The sequence below is a fragment of the Acipenser ruthenus genome, chromosome 53 (assembly GCF_902713425.1).
Source record: "Acipenser ruthenus chromosome 53, fAciRut3.2 maternal haplotype, whole genome shotgun sequence".
Lineage (NCBI taxonomy): Eukaryota > Metazoa > Chordata > Actinopteri > Acipenseriformes > Acipenseridae > Acipenser > Acipenser ruthenus.
This window is the reverse complement of record NC_081241.1, coordinates 231,132-249,123: the sequence shown is the minus strand read 5'-3', so window position 1 is coordinate 249,123 and position 17,992 is coordinate 231,132. Positions and strand designations below refer to the sequence as shown.

General features: G+C 41.3%; 1 protein-coding gene and 1 long non-coding RNA gene across 4 annotated transcripts; one reads left to right on the top strand and one right to left on the bottom strand.

The window, feature by feature from the left end:
• Nucleotides 1-673: 673 nt before the first annotated feature.
• On the bottom strand, nucleotides 674-11,173 carry LOC131723103 (tripartite motif-containing protein 16-like). Its single transcript, XM_059016512.1, has 7 exons — nucleotides 10,492-11,173; nucleotides 7,776-7,871; nucleotides 7,335-7,568; nucleotides 7,021-7,180; nucleotides 6,165-6,230; nucleotides 3,624-3,689; nucleotides 674-2,526 (listed from the first exon to the last, which is right to left on the bottom strand). The coding sequence occupies exons 1-7, from the start codon at nucleotides 11,071-11,073 to the stop codon at nucleotides 1,991-1,993; spliced, it is 1,740 nt and encodes a 579-aa protein (XP_058872495.1). The 5' UTR covers nucleotides 11,074-11,173; the 3' UTR covers nucleotides 674-1,990.
• A 1,619-nt stretch (nucleotides 11,174-12,792) lies between these two features.
• Nucleotides 12,793-16,841, top strand: LOC131723147 (uncharacterized). 3 transcript variants are annotated; one of them, XR_009320134.1, is made up of 4 exons: nucleotides 12,793-13,923; nucleotides 14,590-15,665; nucleotides 15,884-15,997; nucleotides 16,428-16,841. It is a non-coding gene; the product is annotated as an uncharacterized LOC131723147 (long non-coding RNA). The 3 variants fall into 3 exon arrangements; XR_009320135.1 differs by having other exon boundaries at nucleotides 12,806-13,923; nucleotides 15,566-15,665; nucleotides 16,428-16,832; XR_009320133.1 differs by lacking the exon at nucleotides 12,793-13,923 and having other exon boundaries at nucleotides 13,942-15,665; nucleotides 16,428-16,833.
• The last annotated feature ends 1,151 nt before the right edge of the window (nucleotides 16,842-17,992 follow it).

Here is a 17,992-nt window from a genome sequence, read left to right as displayed (position 1 = left end):
CACTGCCCTAAAAAAAAATCGTTAAAATCTTAAAAACTATAGCAGCACAAACGTTTGTTTCAACGGCACAAACGCATGATATATGACTCATCGTTTGTGCTGTTTGTAGGGGGGCAGCTTCACGGAGCTTCAACAGCTGGGAGGATTCAGGACTGTACCTGTAGTGTTCTTTGAGCAGCTTCACAATAGTATTACCCTGCTACCATTGGCTCCTTCAACTGGCAGGCAAACCTTTGAAAGATACAATAGGCTGAATCGCTCTGTTTTTTTTCTTCTTACATCAGACCCAGCAGTCACTGGACAAAGACCTGTATGAAATAGACTGGTCTGCTGGTATAGTTTAGTTACAAAGACCTGTATGAAATAGGCTGGTCTGCTGGTATTGTTTAGTTACAAAGACCTGTATGAAATAGGCTGGTCTGCTGGTTATTGTTTAGTTACAAAGACCTGTATGAAATAGGCTGGTCTGCTGGTATTGTTTAGTTACAAAGACCTGTATGAAATAGGCTGGTCTGCTGGTATAGTTTAGTTAAAGCAACACTGTGTGGTCATTGTTATAGTAGAATATATTTTATGTGTGTTTAACATTTTCTCCAAAGCTTTTTTGTTCACTTCACGTTTCCCGAGAGCAGCTGCTGTTGACAGTCCACTTAGTTTATGCTCATTTCAGAAGTAGGCGCAGAACAAAACATTTATTGAACATTAAAACTTTACAAAACATTTAAAGAAAAAGTACATGAAAAAAAGGTTTGCATCAATTGAAGTACAGAAACACAAATGCTTATTAAAATGGTGCTTCTTTACATTCATGTTTTGGTTTTAATTTAAAACCTGATTATAAAGATTGTTGACCTTAAACAGTGCTTTGAATAATAATACACAATAAAATTAATAAATAACAAACTGCTCCCCCTCTCTAAACAACTTGATTTAAACCATAAAGAGTCTTTAACAGAACAGTGCTTGGAACAGTCCTGAAGGTTGTGTGAATAAAGCCCTACATTTCCAATGGAACCACACCAAGGGAAAATAATTGCTTTCAATCAAGCTCTGCGCAGCTGCAGAGTTTGTCCTGAAGAGGGCGACAAAGGCCAAGCTTAAAACACGTTTCTGCTTTTCCACTGTGGGCAGATTGCACATGTAATGCAATTTGATTGTGATTTACGATATCCATGGAAATGTCTTCTTTCTTGTGATGATATTTCACTCACATTATTGTTAAAATAAGCAAACAATTATAATATTGAAACTTTGAACTGCCTAATGAATAGACCCGATGCATCAGATTAAATGCTCTTTAGGGTAATTATCCAAACATTTCAGGAATCCAAAGAGATAATTTACAAAATTATAATAACATGAGCAAAAGGCATCTTGTACCTATTGCTTGCTGTATAAAGGTATGTTTGAAACCCCAGGGTTTATAGATTTACCAGATGCACCTAAATCCCAAATAGTTCAGCTGGATACTATAAATATCTATAAATATCCATTTGATAGACAGTCCAATTTGAAACAAAAACATGGTTTTCTGAGAATCTTGCCCGTCATGTTTTTCAAACCTGCACATTTGAGTCCTATTTAGCCAATGGAAGTGCAATATAGGAACACATTGTGGAATTATTTAGTGAGCTACAATCACCTGAAGAGATACTTATCAGTACTTGCTGTGGGAATTTTAGCACTGTGCAGAGATGCCAACTAAGTCTGCCACTTGCTGCTATTTATGTGTTTGCAATCAATAAATACTGTCCAGTTGTGAGTGTTTACAATTACAAAACACTAACTTGACAGATTAAACTGTAAAAGAGGCTGCCTGGGCCCCAAGTGTAAAAACAAATAATTCACCTCGTTTCGCTCTGCAGGTGGCGCCGTTTTACCCCCTAACGTTCATCCAAAGTTGTGTCAGATTGAACATTCCCTTCACCCGAGGAGTGGAGAGGACAGACAGGGAGTTCAATACAAAGGGTTTCTTACAACACAAAACAGTCTAGTTCAGCTGGCAGATTGTTACAGTGGAATCATAACCCCAAAGCCAAAACCCAGGATGGAGCGGCTCAGTGAATGTGGTTTGGAATCTGTGCAGGAGGGTCATTGTGTCAGAGACGCTATAAAAGGACAGCGTGCCGGCATTAAAGTCCAGATACACTCCTATTCTGGGGGAGTGGGGGGCAGTTATTGCAGTGTGATTGTAATTGTGCTGGGCAGTGTAACTGGAACCAGAGCAGACCAAACTCCAGGACTTGTCATTGAGTCCTAGGCTACAGTAACGATCCCCTCCTTTCCTGCTGATTCCTTTATATGTGACTCCTATATCAGCCCACCCACAACTCCACTCAATCTCCCAGTAACAGCGAGTCCCAGACAAACCCTCTCTGCAAAGCACTTGGGCAAAGCGGTCAAATCTCTCAGGGTGATCATCAGCACATCGCTGGGTCTCTCTCCTCAGTGTCACCTTTCTGTTACCTTCAGACAGACAGAGCTCTCTATACGCTGTGTTGGGGTCCAGTGTGAGCTGACAGGAATCTGATTGAAGAGAAGAGGACGGGTAGAGGAGAGACAGGTTAGAAAAGTCAAATCACTGAAAAAATCAACAATCATTGTCTGCTGCATTCTCAAATCAATCCCTCCTCCCTGCTTCACCAGTCCCTGCACCCTCCTCTATGCTCCCTGCTCCCTCCACTATGCTCCTTCCTCCCTGCTCTCTCCTCTATGTTCATTCCTTCCTCCTTTATGCTCCCTCCTCCCTCTGCCCTGTTCTCTCCTCCCACTATGCTCCCTCCTCCCTGCTCCCTCTATGCTCCTTCCTGCATGATCTCTCCTCCCTCCAGTATGCTCCCTCCTCCCTTCTGTATGCTCCCTCCTCTCTCTATGCATCCTCCTTCCTGCTCCCTCCTCTATCCTGCATGCTCTCTCCTCCCTCCAGTATGCTCCCTCCTGTATGCTCCCTCCTCCCTCCTGCATCCTGCATGCTCCCTCCTCCATGCTCCCTCCTCCATGCTCCCTCCTCCATGCTCCTCCCTACTCTATGCTCCCTCCTCCCTGTTCCCTTCTTCCTGCTCCCTCCAGTATGCTCCCTCCTTCCTCCCTGTTCCCTCCTCCATCCTCCCTGCTCCCTCCTCAGGGAATGCAATTTTCCCAACTCAGACCCCTTGCTTACTAAATATCTTCAATAGAATATCATCCACTCTTCAAATATCTGTCTAATACTTTAATGAGCAATCCATCCCACAAGTGCAGTGATACTGCAATATACATTTACTACCAGCACAGGATGACTGGGAGGGATAGCTGTTCATTTTACCCCACAACTGGTTTCACATGCATTGTACATGTATTAAAAGATGGGATGATTATCTATTCAGGGATACCAAGATATTTAGGGAGAGAAAGGTCTGAGTGGAAAAACAGGCAACAAATGCCCCTCCCCCAGTCATTCTGCATGTATTCATCTGAACCAATACTTGTTGGAGAGGAGTGTAGATTAATGGCTTCACAATTACTAATAAATAATAATAATTGCTGCCCTCAAGCTCCACCCCTCCCAGTTCTGCTAGTGTTAGCTCTTCTCACAATGGAGTGACACATCTTTCAATCAAATGTTTCAGTGAAAACAGACTTACATTTTAAAAACTCAGCTCTGTTCCTTGGCTCTGGAACCTGCAGACTGTAAACTGCAACTTCATTCACTGGGCAGAAAAAAAGAGAGAGAAATAGAATTGAAACATACAACAGTCATTGTGTGCGCTGTCCTCAAATCACTCCCTCCTCCCTGCTTCACCAGTCCCTGTTCCCTGCTCTCTCCTCCATCCTCCCTCCTCCCCCTCTCTGCTCCCTCCTCCCTGCTCTATGATTCCTTCTCCCTCTTGTATGCTCCCTCCACTCTGCTCCCTCCTCCCTCCTCATTCCTGCCTTCTCCCTACTCCATCCTCCCTGCACCCTGCTCCTCCAGCTATCAGACGTTATTTTTGGTGTTTTGGTGCGATCAGCCAATACAACCGTTTCCACCCTTTCTGCGTTTTTATTGGTCAGATTATAATGTCAGTCACACAGCCTGAAGAACCTGCTGAATGTGAGCTGAAGCAATCATGAAACGTCATCACTGAGAGCCGCAGTGGAACGTTATTATAGTTTTAAAAAATAATGTTTACACACGCGCACACACACAGAATAGAAATAATAATATGTTTTTATATCACTGATAAATAAAACTAATTATTATTATTATTATTATTATTATTATTATTATTAATTGGTGTTACACTTATGGAGCGCCGTTTCAAACCCAGAGATACCAAAGCGCTGGGATGTGAATCTGCCCTCACAGCAACGAACATATATAGACATGTTTTATTTTTAATATCTCTTTATACATTATTCAGCTTCGTGTGATTCTTATTCTTCAGCAGCGTACTGTAAGGTGTCTGTACGGGTATGTTATTAATGTAGTTATAACGTTATATTAAACAGCAGCACATCCCACAATCCTCTCGGGAGCGCTTGATAAAGAAACCCGTCCAGCCCTCCCTGATCAATCCAAGAGAAACCCGCGTTTCCAACATCGGAACCACCTCGGCAACAGCCGCTCCGCATCCCATCTGAGGACAGAGCTGCATTTCCATGAGGGAGTCACCGCGAACATGGAGAAACCGGACACCCGAAAAATCACCCGGACCCGCACCAACGGGCTTTGAAATACACTCTGATTCGGACTGAAGGGAATCCACTTCACACAAAAAGGGTTCACAGAAATGTGAGCAAACACAACCACCCTCAGAACAAACCCGTGAACACAGAAATGGAAAAATAGAAATGTGAAAGCGCGTCATTTTAACACGCTCCCTAACAATTCCCACGGAAACCCTGACGACAGAAAAACAAAACAAAAACAAAACAGGAATGTCACTCTGCAGAGAAGAAGAATTCAGCTCCACAACACCTGAAAAACTACAGGAAACGTCAGCTTATTATCAGAAGAGTTTCTTTTTTTAAATGTATTTTTATTTATTTATTTTTTAAAGGGGTTGATACCCATTTCGTGCTTGAAAGGGAACGTGCTGTTTTTAAGTTACAAGTTCAAAGTGTTCTCTTTGGTTGCAGTCTCGTATCACTCCTAGTACAGTCCACAGCAATCGCGGTTTTCTCTGTACTGTCTCACACAATGCAAACCTTATTTTAAGCTGTGTTCACGTTATCAAAGTGGTTGCTATTTTAAATACAATTCTTTATGGAGTTCAGCAGAGATTATAAAGATATTGCATGGGGCAGTGTGTGTGTGTGTGTGTGTGTGTGTGTGTGTGTGTGTGTGATAGGCAGAGTGTGTGTCCTTTTCTCCTCCCCTTTACAAATTCAATTGATGATTATTGAGTCATTAGTGTCTCAACGACAATGCAAAAATGTGTCATTTCGGTGCTCTGTTTTGTTTCACATCGTGGTTTTTCAAAATATAACTTTGCTATATCTTACATGAAACAGTTTTTCTTTTTTTATATCCCATGTATAAAAAGAAGCTTCTTCTGAATAGAGGAGTTATCTAGTTTACATGACATAAATATAAACGCTGATAAACTTTGATTAGCGTTCCTCCAGTTCACATCAGTCTAGAGACAAACGCATTTGAATAACGTTTAAAATGGAAAATGAAGGATCACACCTAATTTAACTCCTGTCACAATTCACACAATTCACCTGCTCCCCCATCTCTCCTGCATGCTCCCTTCTGCATCCTCCCTCCTCCTTTTTCCCTGCTATCTCCTCCCTGCTCCCTCCTCCCTGCGCCCTCCTCCCTCTATGCTCCCTCCTCCCTGCTTCCTCATCCATGCGCCCTTACTGCTCCCTCCTCCCTTCTCCCTCTATGCTCCCGCCTCAATCTTCTTTGCTCCCTCCTCCCTGCTCCCTCCACAGTGCTCCCTCCTCCTTCCTCCATTTTCCCTGCTCCCTGATATCTTCTCCATGCTCTCTCCTCCCTGCTCCCTCCTCCCTGCATGTATTCATCTGAACCAATACTTGATGGAGAGGAGTGTAGATTAATGGCTTCACAATTACTAATAAATAATAATAATTGCTGCCCTCAAGCTCCACCCCTCCCTGTTCTGTAGTGTTAGCTCTTCTCACAATGGAGTGACACATCTTTCAATCAAATGTTTCAGTGAAAACAGACTTACATTTTAAAAACCCAGCTCTGTTCCTTGGCTCTGGAGCCTGCAGACTGTAAACTGCAACTTCATTCACTGGGCAGAAAAAAAGAGAGAAATAGAATTGAAACATGTGGATTAATACACAACACACACAAGACACCAAACAGCAATCTGAAAAGAAACAAGGCTTATTCACGGCATTTCAGGATGTAAAAATCCGTACTTCAAGATGTTCATGATTACAATGAATATGTATTACTTCTGTATCGGTGCAGCAGCCAAAGTCAATGTGAACACGTCTGCCACTGCACTGGAGTCTTGTGTTCCTTCCTCTCCATCACATATCTTTGCCCAACAGTACAGTGTCCATATTAGGACACCCTTGTGCCTCAATCATACAACAGTCATTGTCTGCTCCATCCTCACATCACTCCATGCTCCCTCCTCTCTTCTCCCTGCTCCCTCCTGTCTCCTCCCAAATTCAAACAGTCATTGGCCATCTTAAAATCACTCCCTCCCCCTGCTTCATCACTCCCTGTTCTGTCCTCCATGCTTCCTCCTCCATGCTCTCTCCTCCCTGTTCCTTCCTACCACCTCCCTGCATGCACCCTGCTCCCTCCAGTCTAATTCATTATTCCCTGCTCTGTCTTCTCTGCTCCCTCCTCCATGGTCCTCCCTCCTCCTTCCTGTCTCTCCCATGCTCCCTCCTCCATTTACCCTGCTCCCTGCACATTCTTCCCTGCTGCCTCCCTCCTCCCTGATGCAATATTCATATAGCCAGCAATCTGCAAGAGGTCTTTATTAATGTCTTGCAAGTCCTGTCCCTCCTCAAGCCATGGTCTATTTGAGAAATCTCTACCGAAGGAATCTATTTCACACCAACCTGTTGTGGTTATTTTGACTAATTTCTCCTTGCAGAAGTCCTCAATATGGTCTTTAAGTTCAGATACAGCTTTCCTCACAGCCCCAAAAGAGATGTCTGTATTGACAGTAATGCTGGGTAAGTCTCCAGCTTCAGGAGGGGCACAGAGAGACTGGAAATTCTACAACAGGAAAGTGGAGAAAAGGAGTTTTCAGTGAAACAGAATGGGGTCCAAAACATTCCTGGGGAAAAGCAAGGATTCATTCAATTGGAGAGGTCTGTCTGAAACCGTCCCAGTTATGGACTTGAGATTTTCTAACAAGCAGTGATGTTACCTGTAGAAAATGGATGTGATCCTCTGTCTCTGAAAGCTGTTTCAGCTCAGCGTTTCTCCTCCTTAGCTCAGCAATCTCCTGCTCCAGTTTCTTCATGCGTCCTTCAGCCTGATTCACTGCAGCCTTCTCGTTAGCTCCAATCAGCTCAATAACCTCAGTGTGGATCTTCTCAATGGATCGGATCAGCTCAGTAAAGATCTTCTCACTTTCCTTTATTTCTGTGCATGCAGATCTCTGAGTGAAAGAACACAGTAGAGGAGACATGGTTAGAATTGATATCAACAACATATCAGGCATAGACAGTAAACTTCTGTAGATGTGTTCCAGTCCATCTGTTAATAATAATAATAATAATAATAATAATAATAATAATAATAATAATAATAATAATAATAATAATAATAATAATAATAATAATACCCCCCTCTTGTTAATACCCACTTTCAGTGACTCCACAGCCTGTTTCAGCTCCTTAATTTCTTTCAGTCTCTCCTGGATTCTCTGTTGTATTTCTGTCTGTGTCTCTCCCAGCTGCTTCTGTGTAGAAACACAGTGACACAGTGACATTTCTGATGAGGCATTGAGTGATATCCTTTCACACCCATCACAGGACTGTTTAAGTATGCTATTGAAACTGACAGAATCATTTAGTTTATATATATTTTCTATTTTCTTGTACCCCTTACCTCTTTACAATGTTTGTAATAATTCTCAGTTGTTCTTGAATATATTTTGTCTTCAGTTCCAGTTGCACTCCATAGACATCTGTAGCACAGACTAGATCAGACAACATGTGTGTATAGTAGTAAGATACAACACCATCTAGTGCACAGCTGCCAGCAATACAAAAGGACACTTGATCCACAGTAGCTGTCCACTAGATGGTACTGTTTCATTCTAGTAACAGTGAATGATGGCTGATCTAGCATGTGTTACATGTTTGTTTTGTGAAGCACCTAGGAAACTGGATATTTAGAGCTTCTGATTTCTGGTTTTATCTGATAAACACAGATAAAACAGCCCTGATACAAAACAATGAAATCAGTGTATACCCAATAAACACCAGACAAACACTGGACATGGTTACTCAATTCACATTGACTTCATCCCTTTCCATGTGAAAAAATACAATAAAATAACCTAAAACCTAAGAAGAAAAACTATAAATTGATAAATAAATAACAACCTTTCCCAGCGCAGTCAGACAATGAACCTCCTTCCTGACTTGAATCTATCATTGATTCATTCTGAATACTTTAAACTGAGTGGCAGCACATTCCTGCATTTCTATTGGAGGATTGCACACGCTTGTGAGATTTAAAACGAGATTACAATTAGAATCGGAGGGTTGTTCTTGCTCGTCGGATTTAAAGCTATATTACAGTTCAATAGGGAGGATTCACACACTCGTGGAATTTAAAACAGAATTGAAAATTGTGAAGAAATGTAAAAATGCCTAAACACACAACATCCCCAGAAGAATGAGCCCGTGAGCAGAAGGACTTCACTGTGGAAGAGAGCAAAGGAAAGAGGGGACTAGTAGGGTCAGCGAAAGAAATTGTAGATTTCAACAAACAAAAACCCAAATAGATTATTACATTTTGTTTTTAACTAACTTAAACATATGTGTTTTAATCATGTAAAAGTGTATCAAATTCAGCTACCTGGATTTGAGTTATGCCCTCTACTGACTTTGAGCCATCATAATTAAAATAAACAAAAATGTTTACAAAAAGATTAACACTTTACCAATAAAAAACAATTCTTCTAAACGGTGGGGGTCAAGGTTGCCCCAATGGCTTCTTGAAACTTGGCTTGTGTTTTTGATATCTCCACTTTAAATGGCCGGGCACTTTTGATAAGTTGGCATTTTTTCACGTTTCCAATGTGTTTTTGTTTCAGATATACATATGCATGGATAAAAGGGACGGGGGTTTTTTTCTTTTTCTTTTTGCCTGCGATGCGTGCGACTAGTTCATTTAAAATATCAATAAATATTTTAATATAAATGATACAGACATCACAATAAGTGTGTTCCCCAGTATATTTACATGCCGACAATATACATTAATTGTCATTAAACTCGGATGTCTTGTAATATACATATGTGTGGATACAAGTGCCTGGGGTCTGCAAAAAAAATAAAACAATAAATAAATAAAACACGAAAAGAAGAAGGAGGAGATGGACATTGTTACCTTCCTTTGGCGACGTGTTTCTCTTACTGTATGACAGGGATTTACTTTGTTTTCTACATTTCACATAAGAGTGTTGGGAACTACAAATTAAAAGTGGAATTGTGCTTTCGTCTGATTTACTTTTGCTGCGCCAATACCCTGAAAACACGTAAACTATCCGTGCTGTAGAGAGAGTCACTGGCAGTTCTCGCTGTAACTTCACGTTCCTCTCAATTAATCTTGGTCATTTTTTTGTTTTTTAAATTATGTGCTTGTCTTTGCTGGGAATGTCATTTTTATACAGTTTTACCAATTAAACTATAATATCTTAAACAATGAAACTGATCTATGATTTTATTAAGTCACAAGATACATATAAAAACACTAGGAATATAAATCATGCTAATTTTACACTACAAATTCCAATGCACCACAAAACAGCTGAACAAATCCTTCTTACCCTGTGAGGCAGGGCTGAGGTCCTGCACGTGTAAATAGTGTGATTTTGTTTGATTGTAAATCAAGTTTTTGCCAATCAAGTGTGTGCTAGATATGGCAGGGCATATTCAAATCCAGGATTTTAATCCTATCCAAGTCTAGAGAGGAGGTGTCAGGGAGGCTGTTCCTGGAGCGGGACCTCCTTTCTTGTTTGATCATCTTTTATTTTCTAGTTGTTTTCGAGCAGTGTTTTGTTTTGAATGTTTTGTGTTTTTTGTATCAAAGAAAACCTCCTGTGTCTCTCCTGTCAATCAGCGATAGCCACACCCATAACAACGCCCCTGTTACACCCTGAAATACATCGTAGTACATCATAGTTTAGATAGAGCAATTAAAAAACTAGGGATCTTTAAATAGCTCTTAATATACAATTAAAATCTGATCTAATGTGAAACTGTATAACCTAGTAAACAGACATGTTAAATATCCCTGGGAATTCTTATCTTCTAGGATAGCTACAAGGAAATGGTTCAAACCCTTACCTGTTTCACACTCCTTTCTGCCTCAGCTGAGAGTGTGTCATGGTTCTTGTGTTCCTTGACAATACACAACACACAAATACACGTCTGATCGGTTCTACAGAAGACCTCTAAAACCTTCTGGTGTTCAGCACAAAGCTTCTGCTCCAGATCTCCAATTGCATTGATCAGCTTGTGCCTCTTGAAAGCAGCCCCCTCATAGTGAGGCTTGACGTGTGTTTCACAGTAAGAGGCCAGGCACGTCAAACAGGATTTCACAGCTTTGAACTTTCTCCCAGTGCAGAAATCACACGGCACATCTCCAGGTCCAGCATAACTTTGAGCAGGAGGAGGATTGAGTCCTGACTTCTTTAATTCCTCCACAAGTTCGGCCAGCATGGTGTTTCTGCACAGATCAGGCCTTGGGGTAAAGGTCTTTCTGCACTGGGGGCAGCTGTAGACACCTGTATGATCAGTCTGATCCAGGCAGTTCTTAATACACCCCATACAGTAACTGTGTCCACATGGAATAGTGACTGGGTCCTTCAATATCTCCAGACATACTGGACAGCTAAACCGATCCTCTGACCATACTTTTGAAGCCATTTCTGCTGCAGTGAGACAGAGAGACTGACGATTTCACAAGAAACGAAACTTCACTGCGCTGATTTCCTGGAGTTGTGTAAAGCTCTGAGAGGCGGGGTTTGGGACTGAGGCCAGGTCTAGACAAGCAGGGGGAGTAGAAACTGCCGAATCAGATATTCTATGAAACTGTTTCTAAATCCCCCAACAAATATTACAATATTAAGATTAGGAATTAAACAACTGATATTAACAACTGTTTAATATCAGGGCTGAAGAGTCTGACTTTGTGTTTTAGCCCCAAATCTATAACATGTAAAATTAAGGAATGTTCTGTTACACGTATGTTTGTGATGACGGTTTGAACGGCATCTCGTTACTTTAGTAACGCCTTACTGTAATAATATTACTTTAGTCAATAACGAGGTAATATAACGCGTTTAGCTTTTAATGGCAGTAATAACATTACAGTTCCTTTCCAAACAATAAACGCGCTTGCCTCGTTCTCTTGTCTCTGCTGCGCAGCTGCATCGGTTGTCTTTTCTTGTTTTAAAGCCAGTATATTTCAGTGCGGTTATAACCGTAAACGTGACGCGCTCTTTATTATTTATTTATTTGATTTTTAATTCTTTATTTAGGAAGGCCATGTGAGCTACAAGTAGCTCGTTTACAAAGGCGTGCTAGAAATAACAGCAGCAGGTTACAGGTTTCAAAAATAAAAATAATATAAACGCATAATGACAAGACAATACACAAAGTACACATCAGATTTACACAGCACACACACAAGCCTGTTTAAGCACTAGAACGACAGGGTTTGTTTTTTTAATTCCCACAGGAGATGTCAGGTCTCAGTCCTGCGGGTAACAGCTTCCAGTCTGTAGCAGCAGAACAAAACGAAAGACTTTCTTCCCGCAGCACTTTTTCCAGACGGTATATTAAAGTATTGTGTGTCTCAGACATTACGATAGGCTGTATTTACAGGGAAACTCAGAAACAAGCTGTTTAAATAAACTGGTAATGTGTTGTGTGCCCCTTTAAAGAGAATCCGATTCCAGTGCTAATTCCTTGTGTTAGCAGGCGATCGCAAGTTTAATGTAGAATACGCGCTGCAGTGATGCGCTAGCGGAGTACACGGGAGCACACAGATACACATCCTGTTACACATTGTATCGATCTTCTTCAGCGATTCCTCACTAGCAGACCCGCACATCACATCATTATAGTCTAGAATAGGGAACACAAGTAACTCATTTAAACCTTGCTGTAAAGCTTACACAGTGGCGCTGACCACACAATCCTCCAAGCTTCCTTCCAATTTTACTACATACATCTTTAATGGGTTTATCAAATTGAAGAGTTGTGTCAATATAAACCCCTATATATTTAAAAGTGTCGGCTCTCTCCAATGCTGAGGTGTTACAAGTAACACGAGAGAAATTTGAACTAGTATCTTGCATCATTTTCTCCAAACCAAACAGCATGATATTTGTCTTTCTTTTCATTTAAGATCAGATCATTTTTATTTATATTTTCAGTCAACACCACACGTCACGGATATCGCGACATTTCGCTTACAGGGATATCCCGGACACACACAGAGCCGTCTGCCTTCTGATTGGACACGAGGAAAATAGGGCCGCGAGCCTACCCGTATTTTCATTGGTCAAACAGAATGCGTTCTGATTGGCTCTTATTCTCGCCCTTCCATTGGCTGATGGAAGTGCTTGTGGTTTGCGTTAGTGAAGTTAGCAAGCGGTTTGCAGCTCGCTATTCGCTACTCCAGCTTGCTATTGATTGTTACAGCTTGCTAGTTTTTTTTTTTTTTTTTTTTTTTTTTTGCTTTTTGCAAATTAAAAAAACACGAATGTGGAGTTTTCAGATAATAAACTTTAACGAGCAAGAAAACGAGACGTAGCCACAGCTGCATGGGAACCTCAGCATTTCCCCGGGTCATTATTAATAGCGGGCTGTCGAGTTAGACTGTTTAAAGTCGTTCGTGACTTCAGTGACTCAGACCCCTTGTTTTTGTACCTTGGAAGCGTCAGTTCCGGTCTGTTTGGTATCGTCGTGATGAATAAGTTTGTTGCCCAACTTGTTTGATTTTGAACAAACTTGGTTTCGATTTCATGCACGTACGCAGTTAGTTTCAGCTGCAGGGAAAGACGAGCGCTTGCGATGAGTGGATTTTATGTTTTTTAGTGTTGAGGACAGTGCTTTATAAATCAGTAATTAACAATAATAATAATTATAACACAAATAAACGCGTAATAATATTAATCAGATCAGATTTGTGCGTTGGTGTCTGCGCCACAGGGCAGCTGTTTTTGAAAATCTGTGCTGCTTGCACAAACTGCGCATGCGTGATTCGCTTTTGTTTTTTCAGCGTTAGCGTGAGTTTAATGAGGAAACGAATTCATTTATACGCGTATTTATGTGCAATTGTTTGCATTCCTCGTATAATAAACTCGCTTCATGAGGTTTTCATTATGTGTACTTGGTTTTATCGGTCGTATAATAGTAATAGAATATAATGTAAAGTCACGACACTTAGTCAACACGGGTCCTTTCAGCCTCTCCAGGTGAGCTACCCGGAGTTTAGCGGGTTAAAACCTGTCCATTTTATTTAAAGCACAGGTTAGCCCATGTTGAAGCGTCATTTCTGCCTCTGCAAGTTACCTACCTATTGTTCAATTGAGGTATCGCATGTGGAGGGGGAGGAGCAGATTTTCAGAACACCGCCCCTCAAACACAAGCGCTGTACAAACCAATTCAATTGCAATACTGTACAGAAACTCTCTCATCTTCAGATTCATGTCGAGACACAGTCAATAGATCTGCAGCGGGCTTGTCTGTATCCACAGTATTGATTATGTATGTATTATTTATTTATATATAATATCTTTATTTTTATATAGCGCCTTTCATAGTGGACCACCATCACATAGCGCTTTACAGAGGCAGGCTGTGAACTGTGCATTATATGCAGAGTCACTTCCAATAGGACGTTGATTTAACATCTCATCCGCAGGACGGAGCACAAGGAGGTGAAGTGACTTGCTCAGGGTCACACACAGTGAGTCGGTCAGTGGCAGAGGTGGGATTTGAACCCGTGACCTTCTGGTTACAAGACCTGGACTTTAACCACACTGCCTTTTATACAAAAATATCACAAAGCAGTGTACAGTACAGAGAAGAAAAAAAGAACAAACCACAGTACATTTGTATAGCATGACACGCATACAACTGCCACAGTCAGACCATTTCAATAACAGATTTAAATAACATGAGAAAGTTTACAAACAAGAGGAGGCCCCATTCAGCCCATCTTGCTCGTTTGGTTGTTAGTAGCTTATTGATCCCAGAATCTCATCAAGCAGCTTGAAGGATCCCAGGGTGTCAGCTTCAACAACATTACTGGGGAGTTGGTTCCAGACCATCACAATTCTCTGTGTAAAAAAAAGTGTCTCCTATTTTCTGTTCTGAATGCCCCTTTATCTAATCTCATTTGTGACCCCTGGTCCTTGTTTCTTTTTTCAGGTTGAAAAAGTCCCCTGGCTCGACATTGTCAATACCTTTTAGGATTTTGAATGCTTGAATCAGATCGCCGCGTAGTCTTCTTTGTTCAAGACTGAATAGATTCAATTCTTTTAGCCTGTCTGCATACGACATGCCTTTTAAACCCGGGATAATTCTGACCGCTCTTCTTTGCTCTCTTTCTAGAGCAGCAATATCCGTGTACACATAGTAATACAAAAGCAGCATTTTTAAAGTTACATTAAAACCAATGAAGAGAAGAAACCCATTTTATAAAAGTGTGTTAGACTGTCATTGCAAGAGAGATAGTTGTGTTTCTTTAATTCATGTTGAACTTGCACCCTGTATTATAAAACTGTACAGCTTTGCAAATATCCAGGTATAGATACAAAATCTACATTAACAACAGGGGCAAAGTGACGCAAAGGAAATCCCATTCACACCAAACCAGATTCACTTTACCAATAACAAAAACACACCGCTCTGTCGCTTTTATTAATCATTATTATTACAATATTAGTATAAATTTCTTAGCAGACGCCCTTATCCAGGGCAACTTACAATTGTTACAAGATATCACATTGTTTTACATACAATTACCCATTTATACAGTTGGGTTTTTACTGGAGCAATCTAGGTAAAGTACTTTGCTCAAGGGTACAACAGCAGTGTCCCCCACCTGGGATTGAACCCACAACCCTCCGGTCAAGAGTCCAGAGCCCTGACCGCTACTCCACACTGCTACACTACAATAACACAGGCGCGATTTGTTTTACACAATATATTATATATTCACTTCGTTTGAATTTGCAAACAAACAAATAGCAGACTCATCCAAAAAAATATTTCAACCCAGTACTGGAGTAACAGCAATAATAAGAAGGGCTTGGGATGATGAAACCTCATGAAATGATAAGGGGGCGGTCTAAAGAAAGGATCTTTTGAGGCTCTGTACTCATTAGTTACTGACTTGTTTCAGTTCTGCTGCAGAAACACAGCTAACCGAGGAACGAGTGAATTGGAAGAGAGAGAGACATGAACCCAACTCCAAGGAGAAGGAACAGCAAAGAGCCTGCCAGGTAATATCAGGTCTTATCTCCTCTCTCTGCAGAGGCATGCGTGCTCCAGTTTAATAACATACCTGACGACTCCAGTCCAGGTTCACCAGCAGCACCAGCACCTCAGTGACTCTCCCAGTAACTGCTGCCCTTTCTCTTGGGAGCTGTGTTTAGGGTTTTTAATGAATAGTAACATGTCTTTGATGATGGTTATTTGCATGCGTGTTTCTCATCAACAGAGGGAAAGCTCAGGAGCAGACAGAGGGGGGCTCGGAGGACAAGGAGGAACTGGAGAGACTAAGGAGGGAAAACAAGGAGCTGGAGGCGATGTACAAGGAGGAGAAACTGAGGAGGTTTGTTAAAAAATACCTCGCAGATTTACCGTAGAGGATAAGCCGGTTTTAAATTCTCATTGTGTTTCTACATGTCTCCCCTCCTTATCAATCTAACAGTCTGACCTTTCAACTCTGCCTGTACACAGAGTTGAAAGGTCACACTGTCACATGATTTGAATGGGACGGGGAAGGCTGTCTGGCAGTTAGGAGTCTCCAGACAAGCTTCTCAAAGCCAGGTTTTATAAGTGATAACGGCTCCCGGGTCATGTGATCAATTTGACCACACAAAGTGTCTGAGAAGCATGACAGCGTCAAAGAAATTTCAACGCGAAATCATTTTACTGTAACGATGTGTTTATGATTTCATGGGGCGATGCTGTCGCGGTGATATTGAAGAGTGTAATATTAAAAACATCCTAACATTAGGATTATAAACTTGTCTTTGCAGAGAGGAGCTTGAAGAGACCCTCCGAGACCTCAAGCCCCAGTGAATGGACCCCCAGTTTGAGACTCTAGCCACCCCCACAGCAACAATATATTTCTTTCAAAACGGTCTTCAGAATTAGTTGTCCCTCTCTAAGCCGGACACGTCTGGAGTTGTCTGAGTTAAAAAACAAACAAACAAAAACATTTTGTATAAATATCTACAGTAGGCCTAAACTACTGGCTCTTAGTCGAATTTGCTCTCAAACGTGATTATTTTCTGTATTGTTCTCAGTTGAATTTGCTCCTGTTTGCCGCTGATTTGACTGTATTTTTATAACGGCTCTTATCTGTAATGTGATATTTTGTAACTCCTGTAAGTCGCCCTGGATAAGGGCGTCTGCTAAGAAATAAATAATAATAATAATAATAATAATAATAATAATGCAGTAAAATCTAATTATTACCTGAAGCGCACTTTTTTTTTAGTTTAGCCTACTTAGTAACAGTTAACAGAAAACAGAACACTCCCTTCACAGAAATAATCATTTTGAAATGTACACAGAAGGGTTGACAGTGTGTTTATTGCAGTTTATTTTATTTATTTTTCGTCTTTTGCTTCCGTTTTTGACATCCAGTTTTGAGTTTCTTTTTATCGGTCTGGTTCCAGAGGTTCGGCAGGTTTCGTTTTTGATGGTTTAAAATCGTATAATTATAATTCGGGCGTTAATGATAATAAGAGACGTTATGATAACGAGGCTCCATAAAACGCGCGTCAAATGAAAGTCTTGCTTGTTGGAAAGTCTGACGGAACTCTTGTATGATGTGTGTCGAGATCAGCCAATAGCTGTCGGCTTTACGAAGCACTGGGGCGGAGCTAGGACTATATAAGGAAGGATAGGACAATGATGTCAGAAGTGGGCGGAGTTAGTAAACACCGGTATATCCTGGCGCTGCAGCACAGCATCTCCGCAATGTATTCAGTACTGAGTGGGCTCCACAGCATCTCCGCAATGTATTCAGTACTGAGTGGGCTCCACAGCATCTCCGCAATGTATTCAGTACTGAGTGGGCTCCACAGCATCTCCGCAATGTATTCAGTACTGAGTGGGCTCCACAGCATCTCCGCAATGTATTCAGTACTGAGTGGGCTCCACAGCATCTCCGCAATGTATTCAGTACTGAGTGGGCTCCACAGCATCTCCGCAATGTATTCAGTACTGAGTGGGCTCCACAGCATCTCCGCAATGTATTCAGTACTGAGTGGGCTCCACAGCATCTCCGCAATGTATTCAGTACTGAGTGGGCTCCACAGCATCTCCGCAATGTATTCAGTCCGAGGTGAGGACACAGAAAGTCTGACAGAGAGTTTATTGCAGTTTAACGAAGTTACGTAAAACACAGTCCCTGTGCAGCTCCCACTCAGCACAGGTAGAAATATTGTGTTCCTGTGAGTCCGCATTACAGTGTAAATGAAACGGATGTGTCGCGGGACAGACCCGGACTAGGCTTTACATTCATAATACACGGGTTTTAAAGTGACGTTTGGCACAGATTGAAATATAGAAACATTACATTTTACTGGAAAGT

What these genes read in the sequence shown, in the direction of transcription:
- LOC131723103 (XM_059016512.1), bottom strand. Translation starts at nt 11,073, where the DNA reads ATGGCTTCAAAAGTATGGTCAGAGGATCGGTTTAGCTGTCCAGTATGT. An exon ending in CAGAGCTGGGTTTTTAAAAT is followed by an intron (nt 3,690 to 6,164) that starts GTAAGTCTGTTT and finishes TTTTCTGCCCAG; the next exon opens with TGAATGAAGTTGCAGTTTAC. An exon ending in CAGAGCTGAGTTTTTAAAAT is followed by an intron (nt 2,527 to 3,623) that starts GTAAGTCTGTTT and finishes CTCTTCAATCAG; the next exon opens with ATTCCTGTCAGCTCACACTG.